This window comes from Xenopus tropicalis, chromosome 1 (genome assembly GCF_000004195.4).
Source record: "Xenopus tropicalis strain Nigerian chromosome 1, UCB_Xtro_10.0, whole genome shotgun sequence".
NCBI lineage: Eukaryota > Metazoa > Chordata > Amphibia > Anura > Pipidae > Xenopus > Xenopus tropicalis.
Window position 1 is genome coordinate 103,077,870 of NC_030677.2, and position 13,298 is coordinate 103,091,167.

Genomic DNA, 13,298 nt, shown 5'->3' on the forward strand with positions numbered 1-13,298 from the left:
TCTCCTGGTTTTGGTTACTTGTATCTATTTCTGTATATCCGGCACAACAGGTATGTGAACAAATGTTCATAGCATATTCTCCAAAGTGCAGCAAGCCAGAGCTCTTGTTTTCAACACTGTGTATAGGGCACATATTTAAGAAATTTTCCCTACTAATAAGATATTATTACCATCTAGTAAGTTAGCAGCCAGGTTAGTAAAACACATACAGACAGCAGCTGGTTAGGCAGATACAATTTATATTTTACTTATAAAAGTATGTGTATATTAAGATTAAGGAACCTTTCAGGCAAAATTAAGCAACATTGTCACATTCAGACATTCAGACAAAAATGTGTGACTGGCAGATAAGAATCTATGAACTATGTGAACAACCAGGAGAAGGTTTCTTTGCACAATAAAAAGTTTAAAGAAAAAACAAATGAAGATATGAAGTCCATATAACAAAGGTCAGGATTGGCAGCAAAATAAAAAACGTGTCGTGATCAGGCTGAAGGTCAGAGCTGACGGCATATAGCAAAAGTCTGTATAAAATGACCAGTCAAAAGTGGGACATGAATATGAAGAAAAAAGAATAAGCAGGAAGGGACACTGGAACAATGGACTAATGGAATCAAGAAACTCAGGAACATGGGAGCTAGACCAAGGAATTGACTCAATGATCCAGCAATGGTGGAGTTGGAAGGCTTACACTGGCCATTAAATATGCAGTTACCAGCAGCTAGAGTAAATGATGAGATACAGAGAATAAAGTCAGTATAATTAAGTTTATTAGAGCTGACAACAAATAGGTGCTCAAAAAGCTTTCAGTGGCTCAGGAGGATAATACATAGTCCAAGTAACAAACAGACCAATGTTTTTAATCTCAACAAATCTGGACAACCATGCAATTATCATCTTAGATGTGAAAAAGCAGCTGACCTCCAACTGTTGTGCTATTTTCTTGGACCGTAGACTAAATGTGGTCACTACTTGATAACTTATGTAGTGCACATTTGTCAGACAATATTCCAACTGAGATGCTGGAAGGTGTGCATAAAACATCTGCACACATACTGTCAACGGACGATAGAGCAATTTTTAAAAACACCTTTCCATAAATACCTTGAACAAGTGAAAACGGCTACGTTGTAAGATTTTGATAAATTTAGTGGCATGATTTGTTCCATTAACACATTTGTTAAATGGTGTCCCCCAGTGTGTACATCTTCAAAAATAGGTGAACCCAAACTCAGAGCTCTTGTATAGGTATGACATGTAGCTGCCTTGGCTGAAAGAATTGACTAAATCTCTAGAATCTAGCAGCACTATCAGGGTTACCCACCTTAACGCTAACATCCATGAGGTATAAAAGCTCTGCCTAATCTAAACTTTAACTGCACATAACATTATGATCTCTTGGCTATGGGGTATACCAAGGTTACAGATTAGATGCAAAACCAGATTTGTATTGTGTCTTTCCCACTGTAATGTTCATTACATTTTCTACAGGTGATTTTGAAAATTGTTGCCTGTCCTATGCCAAGGTAACACAGTATTCAGGGCTTTATAAGCATATCAGATACTATCAACTACAAGAAATCAGTGAAAGCTGTAACATGAGAGCTGTGATGTAAGTATTCCTTATATTTATGTAAATAATGTCCATATCTATACATTTACTATAATGGTCATTGTATACTACATTATATGTACTATATAACTTGCAAAGGCTGACAGTTACATGGGAAGGCTATAGTTCTCACATAGGGTATCCAATAGAATTTACTATATAACATGTATACTCCCTCTATAGTCATAGAAAGGGCTACAGGTATATGCAACCACGGCTTTAGAAAACAAGGTATGCAATAAAAAAGCATGCTTAGAGAATGAAAATAAAGAAAATAATTTTAATGCAATAACAAAACTAGTCCCAAACCCACAGCCCCCCAGTTGTGAAATGGGTAATAGCAAGCACAGTGGAGAGAAGTAAGCAATGGTTAGCAATTGTGTAATGAGGTTTGCACATTATAGTATGACGGCAGAGGTGTACTGGTTACAGACATGGAGCAGCAGGAAAATATACGGCAACAGACCAGGAAAGCAGAGATTTTAGGGACATCATGAGGAGCATGTACAGTACAATTATTAAAGAACAGGTTAAAAGGGATTATGGGATATGCTAACAAGAGCTAATGACATAGGAGGCAAGCATTAATTAACAAATCAGGACAGCAAAGGGTATTTGCCAATAATTAGATACGTTAACGTGAAAGGTAGGAAACAAAGTTGAGGTCAACATACAAAGAACAAACTCTACATTCATCCTCTTAACTGCAACAGACTGCTAAGGATGTCAATAACTCTTAGTAAGTTACAGGTCCTTTTCAGAAAATTAGCATATTGTGATAAAGTTCATTATTTTCTGTAATGTACTGATAAACATTAGACTTTCATATATTTTAGATTCATTACACACAACTGAAGTAGTTCAAGCCTTTTCTTGTTTTAATATTGATGATTGTGGCATACAGCTCATGAAAACCCAAAATTCCTATCTCAAAAAATTAGCATATTTCATCCGCCCAATAAAAGAAAAGTGTTTTTAATACAAAAAAAGTCAACCTTCAAATAATTATGTTCAGTTATGCACTCAATACTTGGTCGGGAATCCTTTTGCAGAAATGACTGCTTCAATGTGGCGTGGCATGGAGGCAATCAGCCTGTGGCACTGCTCAGGTGTTATGGAGGCCCAGGATGCTTCAATAGCAGCCTTAAGCTCATCCAGAGTGTTGGGTCTTGTGTCTCTCAACTTTCTCTTCACAATATCCCACAGATTCTCTATGGGGTTCAGGTCAGGAGAGTTGGCAGGCCAATTGAGCACAGTAATACCATGGGCAGTAAACCATTTACCAGTGGTTTTGGCACTGTGAGCAGGTGCCAGGTCATGCTGAAAAATGAAATCTTCATCTCCATAAAGCTTTTCAGCAGATGGAAGCATGAAGTGCTCCAAAATCTCCTGATAGCTAGCTGCATTGACCCTGCCCTTGATAAAACACAGTGGACCAACACCAGCAGCTGACATGGCACCCCAGACCATCACTGACTGTGGGTACTTGACACTGAACTTCAGGCATTTTGGCATTTCCCTCTCCCCAGTCTTCCTCCAGACTCTGGCACCTTGATTTCCGAATGACATACTTTGGACCACTGAGCAACAGTCCAGTGCTGCTTCTCTGTAGCCCAGGTCAGGCGCTTCTGCCGCTGTTTCTGGTTCAAAAGTGGCTTGACCTGGGGAATGCAGCACCTGTAGCCCATTTCCTGCACGCGCCTGTACACGGTGGCTCTGGATGTTTCTACTCCAGACTCAGTCCACTGCTTCCGCAGGTCCCCCAAGGTCAGGAATCGGTCCTTCTCCACAATCTTCCTCAGGGCCCAGTCACCTCTTCTCGTTGTGCAGCGTTTTCTGCCACACTTTTTCCTTCCCACAGACTTCCCACTGAGGTGCCTTGATACAGCACTCTGGGAACAGCCTATTTGTTCAGAAATTTCTTTTTGTGTCTTACCCTCTTGCTTGAGGGTGTCAATGATGGCCTTCTGGACAGCAGTCAGGTCGGCAGTCTTACCCATGATTGCGGTTTTGAGTAATGAACCAGGCTGGGAGTTTTTAAAAGCCTCAGGAATCTTTTGCAGGTTTTTAGAGTTAATTTGTTGATTCAGATGATTAGGTTAATAGCTCGTTTAGAGAACCTTTTCATGATATGCTAATTTTTTGAGATAGGAATTTTGGGTTTTCATGAGCTGTATGCCACAATCATCAATATTAAAACAAGAAAAGGCTTGAACTACTTCAGTTGTGTGTAATGAATCTAAAATATATGAAAGTCTAATGTTTATCAGTACATTACAGAAAATAATGAACTTTATCACAATATGCTAATTTTTTGAAAAGGACCTGTATATAGCTAAGCATTCACTATGCATCAAGAAAATAGATTCCCACTCATATAGCCAGCAGCCTGCTTTCATTTTATGCAGTAGACCTCATGCGTTGATAATTTTGGGTCATGTTCCCTATACCTTTAGCCAGTCTCCACAATTTATAACACTATTAAGAATATGATTCATGACTTTCTTTAACTCTTTCTACAATTGGAGTATATTTAACACTAAGGGGCAAATTTATCAAAATGTGAGTTTAGAGCTTAATACATAAAAACTCACCCATGTTCTATTCATTCCTATGGGATTTTCTGAAGTGTATTTATCAATGGATGAACTTTCACTAAATGGTAAATATGTTTACAAAAATTCCCATAGAAATCCCATAGAAAGTTCAACGCTTCCAAGCAAACCCCAACGCACACACATATACCCATACCGACCAATCTATACACTCACATACATACTGTAAACTATATATACCAACATCAATACTAATTGTAGATTTTAGTATCACAATAGCCTTGGATACTATGCTTGTTCAAGGAATAATCCAAGCCCCTCTTATAGACATCAACAGAATTTGTCATCACAACATCACTAGGAAGGGCATTCCCAAACCTCACTGCCCTCACCATAAAAAACCTCAAATTAAAGTTCCGTTCCTCTAATCCAAAGGGGTGGCCTCTGGTGCACAGATTGTTTTTATGGGAAAAAAGAACATCCCCTATCTGCCTATAATCCCCTCTAATGTACTTGTACAGAGTAATCATGTCCCCTCGCAAGCTCTTTATTTCCAGAGAAAACAACCCCAACCTCATAGGAAAATCATTTCAAGAATAATGCAGGCAGGCACTCCAGATATTTAAAATTGTAGAGAGAAGCAGCCAAATTGTAGTAAAAATAAATTTTTATTTAATCCATATATAAAAAACAAGGAAAGCCTTACGCGTTTCGTACCACAGGGTACTTAATCATAGGCTAAATTCTATTTACAACAGGCACATTATTTAAAGACAGGGTGGCCAATGGGGAGAGCTCTACAATTGGCAAATCACAACCATTGAGTAGTCATATGACTGGAAGTGGGTGGTTAAAAAAGTAAAAGTAGTTTACATAAGGATAATTTAGTGAAATTCTTATAGTAAAAGACTAGTGTTAAATTATTTCATTTAGCAAAAACCTGCTGTATAGAGGCTATAAATACAAAAAAAGGCCTCTCCATTAATGAAGGCAACAGTCAGAGTCTGGCAAACAGCAATTTGCTTCTACCCCAGACCCCAACAGTACCACTCAGAATATACCACACTCTGGTACAACCCCCATCTAAAACACTTCAAAACAATACCAGACCCACAACTATGGGCACAACACAGCATCAAGTACCTGGCAGACATCATGACAAATGGAACTTTGCTCCCCTACCATGACTTACAACAAAAACACTTACTTCCGAATAGGATGCTCTTCAGATACCTTCAGCTAAGGCATGCTGCTGAAGCACAGTTTGGGCACCTGCCAATAGATACCACTCCAAGGCATATAGAAACAATGATACATAGCGAAACTCTAAAAAAGCCTCTCTCAAGCTTCTATGCACAACTAATACAAGTTGGAAGTGTATCCCTGAGTAAACTGTACACAAAATGGCAGAGAGACATCCCCCAAATCACATCAGAGCAATGGCTGGATATTTTGGACTCAGCCTTCGAGGGGGTCATTAGCAGTAAAGATAAGATGACGCAAATGAACTACTTACACAGGGTATACCTAACCCCGCAGAGGTTACACGACATGAACCCCAACATACCTCAAAATTGCCCACGCTGCCAACATGTTCCTGCAAACTTCATTCACATGGTATGGGACTGCCCTACCTTTCTGGGGAAATGTAATACAGCTGATAAAAGAAAAAACTGGTATTATACTCCCATCGGACCCTACAATTATATTACTTAACCAGCTGGGAGAGGTAACACCACGAAGGGCACTATGTACACTAATGTCTATTCTATGCATGTATGCAAAAAAAGCAATTGCAATTCACTGGAAATCCAGTGGGGGGCCTTCTATACACTCATGGGAACAACTGATCGAAAAGGCAATTCCACTCTATAAGCTTACTTACATGAGCAGAGGCTGTCCGGATAAATTCTATAAGGTTTGGGAACCCTGGATAGACCCAGACCCAGATGTAGTCTAGACCCTCTATACAAGGTAAACACAGAAACTAAGGGTTAAACTGTATTTCTGAAGCCCCTCCCCAATCCAAACCAATACTTGACAATCAAACTCTAGCACACCCTAGAAACAACAAGAAACACAACACCATCTATGTTAAGTTGAACTGTTATTTTTTATTTATATCTTTTACTTTAATGAAAACAAGCATGTTGTAACACAGTCAATATGTCATATATATTTTGTAATGCTCAATAAAAGAATTGTTAAAAAAAAAAAAATTATTTCATTTAGGCTACATATAAGTATATATCAGACATAGCAGGTTACATCATAATCAAAGTTTAAACCATATGGTTGTCTCGTTTTCAGGAAAAATATCCATTTAGTCTCTTTTCTTACTAATATAGAATTAATATTACCTCCTCTGGGATTAGGGATAACTTTATCGATTCCTATAATGTTAAGAAATGACAACGATCTATTTGAGCATTCTTGAAAGTGTTTTGCTACTGTCGTGTGACAATTCTCATTTGTGATATTTAAAATATGTTCTCTAATCCTATCTTTTAACTTTCGACTGGTTTGACCAACATATTGTTTCATACACTTTGTACAGGTAAGTAGGTAAATAACATGTTTTGTATTACAATTAATGAAATGTTTGATCTGATATTTTTTCATCGTAATTGATGAGGTAAATGTTGTAGTTTTGTAAATGTAATTACAAGTAATGCATTTAAACAGCCCTTTATGGATAACCATGTATTGGTAGGTTTATTAGTGTGAATTACGCTGGGAGATAGTTTATTATGTAAAGTTTCTGTCTTTCTGGTTACAAATCTGTATCCATTGTTGAGAATTTGTCTCAAAATAGGATCATTTTTACTCAGTCTAACCTCATAGCTTAAATCTTCCATCCCCTTTACCAGTTTAGTTGCACGTCTCTGCACTCTCTCCAGCTCATTAATATCCTTCTTAAGGACTGGAGCCCAAAACTGCACTGCATACTCAAGGTGAGGCCTTACCAGAGACCTATAAAATGTTTTGTAGATAACTTTTATCTAGAAAAAAACCCAGATCCTTCTCAATTAAGGATCCCCCAACACACTACCATTTAGTTTATAACTTGCGTTTCTGTTATTTCTACCAAAGTGCATAACAAAGTGCACTTTTCAACACTGAACCTCATTTTCGTAAAAAAATTTCCTTCTCTTCAAAGTGTCAGCATCCTGCATGGAACTTATATTTTTGCACAATTTAGCATCATTACCAAAAATAGAAACAGTACTCTCTATGCCCACCTCAAGGTCATTAATAAACAAGTTAAAAAGCAAAGGACCAAGGACTGACCCCTGCGGTACTCCAACAACAACACTGGTCCAAAACAACCTTCTAAACACCTTTGTAAACTTTCCAACAGTTTAACAACAAAACCAGGATAACATACACATTACTCATGCTGCTCTTTCTTCACCCTTTTTGTCCTTATCTGTCCTTCCTTCTTCTTGCCCTCTCTTATGTCTATGCCCTAAGAACTGTCCAGTCACAATTTACTTCTTTATGAGAAATCAAATGGTATTACAACAGTAAGTATTTTGTACTTAATAATTCTCTTCAATATCTTTCACTCTAGATTTTATTTAAAAAAGAGAATTATCTGTGCTAATCCAATGGAACAATGGGTAGGACTAGCAATAAAACAATTTCACAAAATGAAATACCCAAAACATCAGCAGATGAAGGTAAGAGTTTATAAAACTGTACCTTTATTTACAAATAAAATGCATTTTCCCATAAAGAGTCCATGTTGAAAGTGTAATAAACATTCTGGTGAATATTAACATTATTTGTACTATTCCTCACTATTCCTCCTTGGTGTGCATCTCTGTAGCAGAAGTTTCTGACATTAGCAACAATAAGCTAATATGAATGAACTAACCCTTTTGTTAACCAAATGATTTTTGTGTTTTTGGACATTTGCAAAGCAATCTAAAAAAAACTTTGGACTGCTGAGTTATGAAGAGTGCAGAAACTTGCTGAATTTAAAGCGGCAGTTCATCTTTCAGTTAACTTTTAGACTGTTGTAGTATAGCCAATTCTAAAGGTTTATTTTTCTTTTATTGTAACAATAAAATAAAATAAAATACAACACTTAAATAAAACAGGTTACATAGATAAAAATGAGTGTTTGGTACATTTTCATTTCAGAATTACAGGTTGGTTGCGCAGACATGACCCTGGTTCGTTACTGTTAATTTGGGCATAACCCCATTTTAACTGGCTAAAGGCCAGCTTGTCTCGCACCACATTCCCCAAATTTTTTCAAATTTCCCTTGTGCCCCTCTAGTCTCGTAGGTGAGTTTTATGAGGGGTAGGGCAGCGTTGATGAGCTGTTGCCAGAATTCTAGTGTGGGAACACTGTTGCCCATCCACCTCATTATGATTGCTTTTTTTGCATAGAATGTAAGGGAACTAAATCTTGCCCTGGCTGCATTGGTGGGGAGTATGTCCTCTACTGTGCCTAAAAGGATTGATCACATTGGGTAGTGCTAGTTCTGTTGCTATGGTGTTCATCACTTTGGTCCAGAACTGCGCAATGGGGGGACAGCTCCATATTAGATGGAGAAAGTCAGCTTGGGGGGATTTGCACCTCAGGCAGCAGTCATTTGGTGCTTTACCAAATTTATGGAGTTTAGTGGGTGTGATGTACAATTGGTGCAGGACCTTATACTGGATCAGCCTGTCCCGTAGGGAAATTAGAAACTCATAGCAGCTTTCTGTGGCTTCCTCCCATTGCTCTGGCGTTAAGCTAGGGATTGAGGTGGTCCACAGTTCACGGGCACGCTCAAATGGTTTGGCATTAGATTCCAGGAGGTTTGCATAGAGTCTGGATAAAATCTTTTTGGCTATAGGTTGGTGCAATGTTTCTTCTAGGTCCAGTGAGACCAGGGTTGGAGTAAGGGTTTGAAACTGGGCCAGGAAGGCATGTCTAAGCTGCAGGTATCTGAATAGGTGCAGGTGCACTTGGGGTTCTTTTTCTCGCAGCTCATGGTGTGTAGGGAAGTGTGCACCTTGGACTAGGTCTCCTAATCTTTTAATCCCAAATCTCGGCCAGATTATAAAGTCGGGTATGTTCTTGAGGTGGGGGAGTAGGAAATTTCCCCATAGGGGCAAAATTGTGAAAAATATGTGAGATAGGTGGGGTAGTGGATGGCCCATAAGTTTGAGTGCCACTACCCAAGCTTTGTGAGGGGTTTTTAAAGAGTCTGGTAGAGCTCCCCCATCAGTGCTGTGTGTATAGGGGAAGTTGCTTAAGCCTTCCATAGAGTCAAGGAGGGAGGCGTGTAGGGCCGTGTTGGGGTTGTATGGGTTGGGGCAGAATTGCCAGTGTAAGGATGATATTTGGGAAGCCAGGTAATAGAGAAAGAGGTGTGGGAGGGCTAGGCCTCCTTGTTGTAGCGGTGCTGCTAGTCATTGCCAGGATATACGCAGTGTTTTGTTTGCCCATATGTATGGTATTATTAAGGTATTGAGTCTGTGGAACAATGAGCGTGGGAGGGGATATGGTGTGGCATGGAAAATATACAGAAATTTAGGGAGGAAGACCATTTTCAGCAGGTTGATACACCCCCACAGTGTGAGCAGTAGTTTTACCCAGGTTTTCAACGTTAGGGCCAGTCGGTCCATCAGTGGGTCGAGGTTAAGTTTGGTGAACTGTGTGGGGTCTGAGTGGACCCAGACCCCCAAATATTTGAAGGATTGGACCCATTGCAGTTTCATACCAGATGGGAGAGGAATTACTGGTGTGTGGTCTAGGGCGTATACTTGGGACTTATGTCAGTTGATTCTGAGACCGGAGAAGTTGCCGAAGTTTTGAACCTCTTGTAGGAGCGCGGGGAGGGATTAGGCTGGGTTGGCTAGATACACTAGAACATCATCTGCAAATAGTGATACCTTTTCGGTTATGTTGGCATATGTGAGACCTTGTATGTTAGGGGAGTTACGTATAAGGATGGCCAGGGGTTCAATGGCAAGGGCAAATAGAGTGGGAGAAAGGGGACAGCCTTGGTGAATCCCTCAAGAGAGGGCAAAGGGCTCTGAGGTAATGCAGTTAACCCTAATTTTAGCTGTGGGGTTTTGGTATAGCAACTGGACCCATTTAATAAAATGCTGTTAAGGACCTCCCACAGGTAGGGCCATTCAATGGAGTCGAATGCTTTCTCCGAGTCTAAAGAGGCTATAATCCTCAAACCTGTTTCTCTGTGGGGGGTTTGTAGGTTTGTGAATAGTTAGAGGTTAATATCTGTTGCTCTACCAGGCAAAAACCCAGACTGGTCTGGGTGGACAAGATCCTCTACCACTTTGGCCAGTCTGCTCGCTAGGACTTTAGCCAGAATTTTGGCGTCGGTGTTGATTAAAGATATTGGCCGGTAGGAGCCACATATTGTAGGGTCCCTATCTGGTTTGGGGATAACAACAATTAGGGCCTCAGTGAAGGATGGAGGTAGAACACCGATGTCCCATGCGTCTTGAAGTGTGGTTAGGAGGTGTGTGGGTATTGCATCTGCCAGCCCTTTGTACCAATCAGGTGGTAGCCCATCCAGGCCGGGTGTTTTGTTGGGGGGTAGGGCCTGTATGGCTAATTGCACCTCTCCTGGTGTTATGGGGAGGTTGAGCCAGGCTCTTTCTGCTGGGGAGAGGGGGGGATGGGGATGTTGTCTAGGAATTGTGTTAGTTGTGGATTTGTATAAGAGATCTTAGATGCATATAAGTCTTGATAAAACTTGGCAAAGGTGGCAGCTATTTCCCTGGAGTCGCTTAGCATTCTCCCTTCTGGGGTTTTAATTCTAGGGATGGCCGTGGTGGTGTGTTGGGTTTTGGCAAAGTAGGCCAGTACTTTGCTGTTTTTATCCCCCTGGTCATATATTCGCTGGGAGCTGTATAGGAGAGCTTTCCTAGTTATTGCAGTCTTTCTAGTCTAGTCTTTCTAGAGCCGCTCTAGCTTCCAGAAGGGAAGAGTAGGTGAGCAGGGAGGGATTGGCAAAGTGCTGTTCTTGGGAGTCGGCTAGCTGTTTCTCAGCAGCTTGGACTGATTCTTGAGCAGTTTGTCTAGCATGGGCGATGGCCGCAGAGAGGGAGCCTCTCATGACTGCCTTGGAGGCCTCCCACACTATGGAAGGTGAGGCTGTGCCAGAGTTGAGTTCCCAGTACTCTTTGTACGCTGTGTTGTTTGTCTCGGCTACTTCCTCATTTTTGAGCCACAGGGGGCTCAATCGCCACAGTTTATCGTGGGGAGATGGAAGCCATCTCAGGGTTAGTTGTAGTGGCGAGTGGTCTGATAGGGCCTGGGGGAGGTATTGCACAGTGTCCACTGTGGGTAGAATGTCTGGAGATACAAGTGCTATATCTATTCTGGAGAATGTTTTGTGGGGGAGGGAGTGGCAGGAGAATACCTTGTCCGTAGGGTGCTTCCAGCGCCATGTGTCTGTAAGGTGTAGGGCCTTTGCCCAGCGTGTGAGGTTGGTAGCACCGGTGGAGGTTGAGTGTAGTTTATCCTTACCCAGGTCCATTACTTGATTAAAATCACCGAGTATACAGGTTGGAGCGGGAGGCAGGTCAGCCAGCTTTTTGGCAATGTGGTCTAATAGGGAGGTAGTGAATGGGGGTGGGGCATATAGGTTGACTATAGTTATGGGCCTATTGGCTATGAGACAGGCGAGTATGATGAAGCGCCCGTAGTGGTCTGTTATCAACTGGGTCAATTTAAAGGGAGTGTTTTTCCTAATGAGGATAGTGACGGAATAGCCAATTCTAAGCAACTTTTAATTTTTTATAATTATTTGCCACCTTGTTCTGAATATTTCCAGCTTTCAGATGGGGGTCACTGTCCCCAATAGCCAAAAAACGATTTCTCTGTGAGGCTACAATTTTGTTGCGATTGTTACTTTTTATTACTTTTTTTTCAATTCCAGTCCAGTCCTATTCATATTCCTGTCACTCATTCAAACTACTGCCTGGTTGCTAAGGTAATTCAGACCCTAGCAACCAGATAGCTGCTGGAATTCCAAACTGGAGAGCTGCTAAACATAAAAAAAAGCTAAATAACTCAAAAACCACATAAAACCACTTTAAAGTTCTTTACCCTTATCTGCATCATTAATTACTGTTACTTGAAAGGTTTTTAAGTATCCTGCAGGTATCTTGTATCATGTACAGTCTGTAAAGAAAGGTGTATAAATATGGACTATACCAGTATATTGTAACATGCAATGACTTCTTTGTTTTCAGGCAATGTATTCTGGATAATATGCAGAGTATTTTCTGCAAAAGGAAAAGTGATGAAACATGACATTGAAAATGAGTTTCCGTTTGGCAAGAATGTATCATGTTAACATTATTTAGCTTAATCTAAAAAATAATATTACCAGAGCATAATGGAAAATAATCATGTTCTAACTACATACATTATAATGGCTTTATATTGTTTTTGGGATGTTACTATAATGTCCCTAAATTAGCGCCCATGACCTCTCTGTTCTGCTGGCTAATTTTCATCTTTTATGTGGCTTAGTGCCTGACTGCAGAATAAGTATAAACAAAAAAGCTAATACAGCATTGTTTACATTTCATGCCCCCCAATATTTAAATTTGAAAAAGAGGAATCACATGTTTCTGTCAGAAATTCCACCCACTTCCCAAAGGCCCACCAGTTTTGAAGTGATTCAGGTCAATGGAAAACAGGACACGTTAAATGTAACGATGAAGGGTTCACCCAAACCTGAAATGTCAAGAAAATTGTTCTGCTGCCCTTACAGTAAATAAAACCTTCCTGGTGATGTCAAAAGCTCTGTAAGTAAGCAAAATTACTGTATGATGTATTGTTATTTTGAGATGGCTCTGTGATTAAATAAAGTAATGTGTTTTTATATATTATGTGTTGTTCATGAGGTTTCAATACTTTACTTTTGTAAGGCTTTTGTAACCCAGAAACCCTTAATATACCTATCACTGTTGGTCAAGCGGATAATTGTAGCTAGCTACTTGTCGCAGCTACAAAAGAGACAATACTGCTAATTTAGCATTGCATATGGTAGGGTATTTTCTGGCATTTAGTAGCCATGACAAGTAGCTGGCTACAAATAGTGCATCTCAGCCCTCTGTGCATTTCAGCCCTCAGTCATGGGCCACAG

The 13,298-nt window shown here is 40.2% G+C and overlaps 1 protein-coding gene across 1 annotated transcript; it reads left to right on the forward strand.

The window, feature by feature from the left end:
- The first annotated feature begins 1,449 nt into the window (after positions 1 to 1,449).
- Positions 1,450 to 13,041, forward strand: ccl25 (C-C motif chemokine ligand 25). Its single transcript, XM_031905116.1, has 3 exons — positions 1,450 to 1,612; positions 7,742 to 7,850; positions 12,397 to 13,041. The coding sequence occupies exons 1-3, from the start codon at positions 1,470 to 1,472 to the stop codon at positions 12,412 to 12,414; spliced, it is 270 nt and encodes an 89-aa protein (XP_031760976.1). The 5' UTR covers positions 1,450 to 1,469; the 3' UTR covers positions 12,415 to 13,041.
- The last annotated feature ends 257 nt before the right edge of the window (positions 13,042 to 13,298 follow it).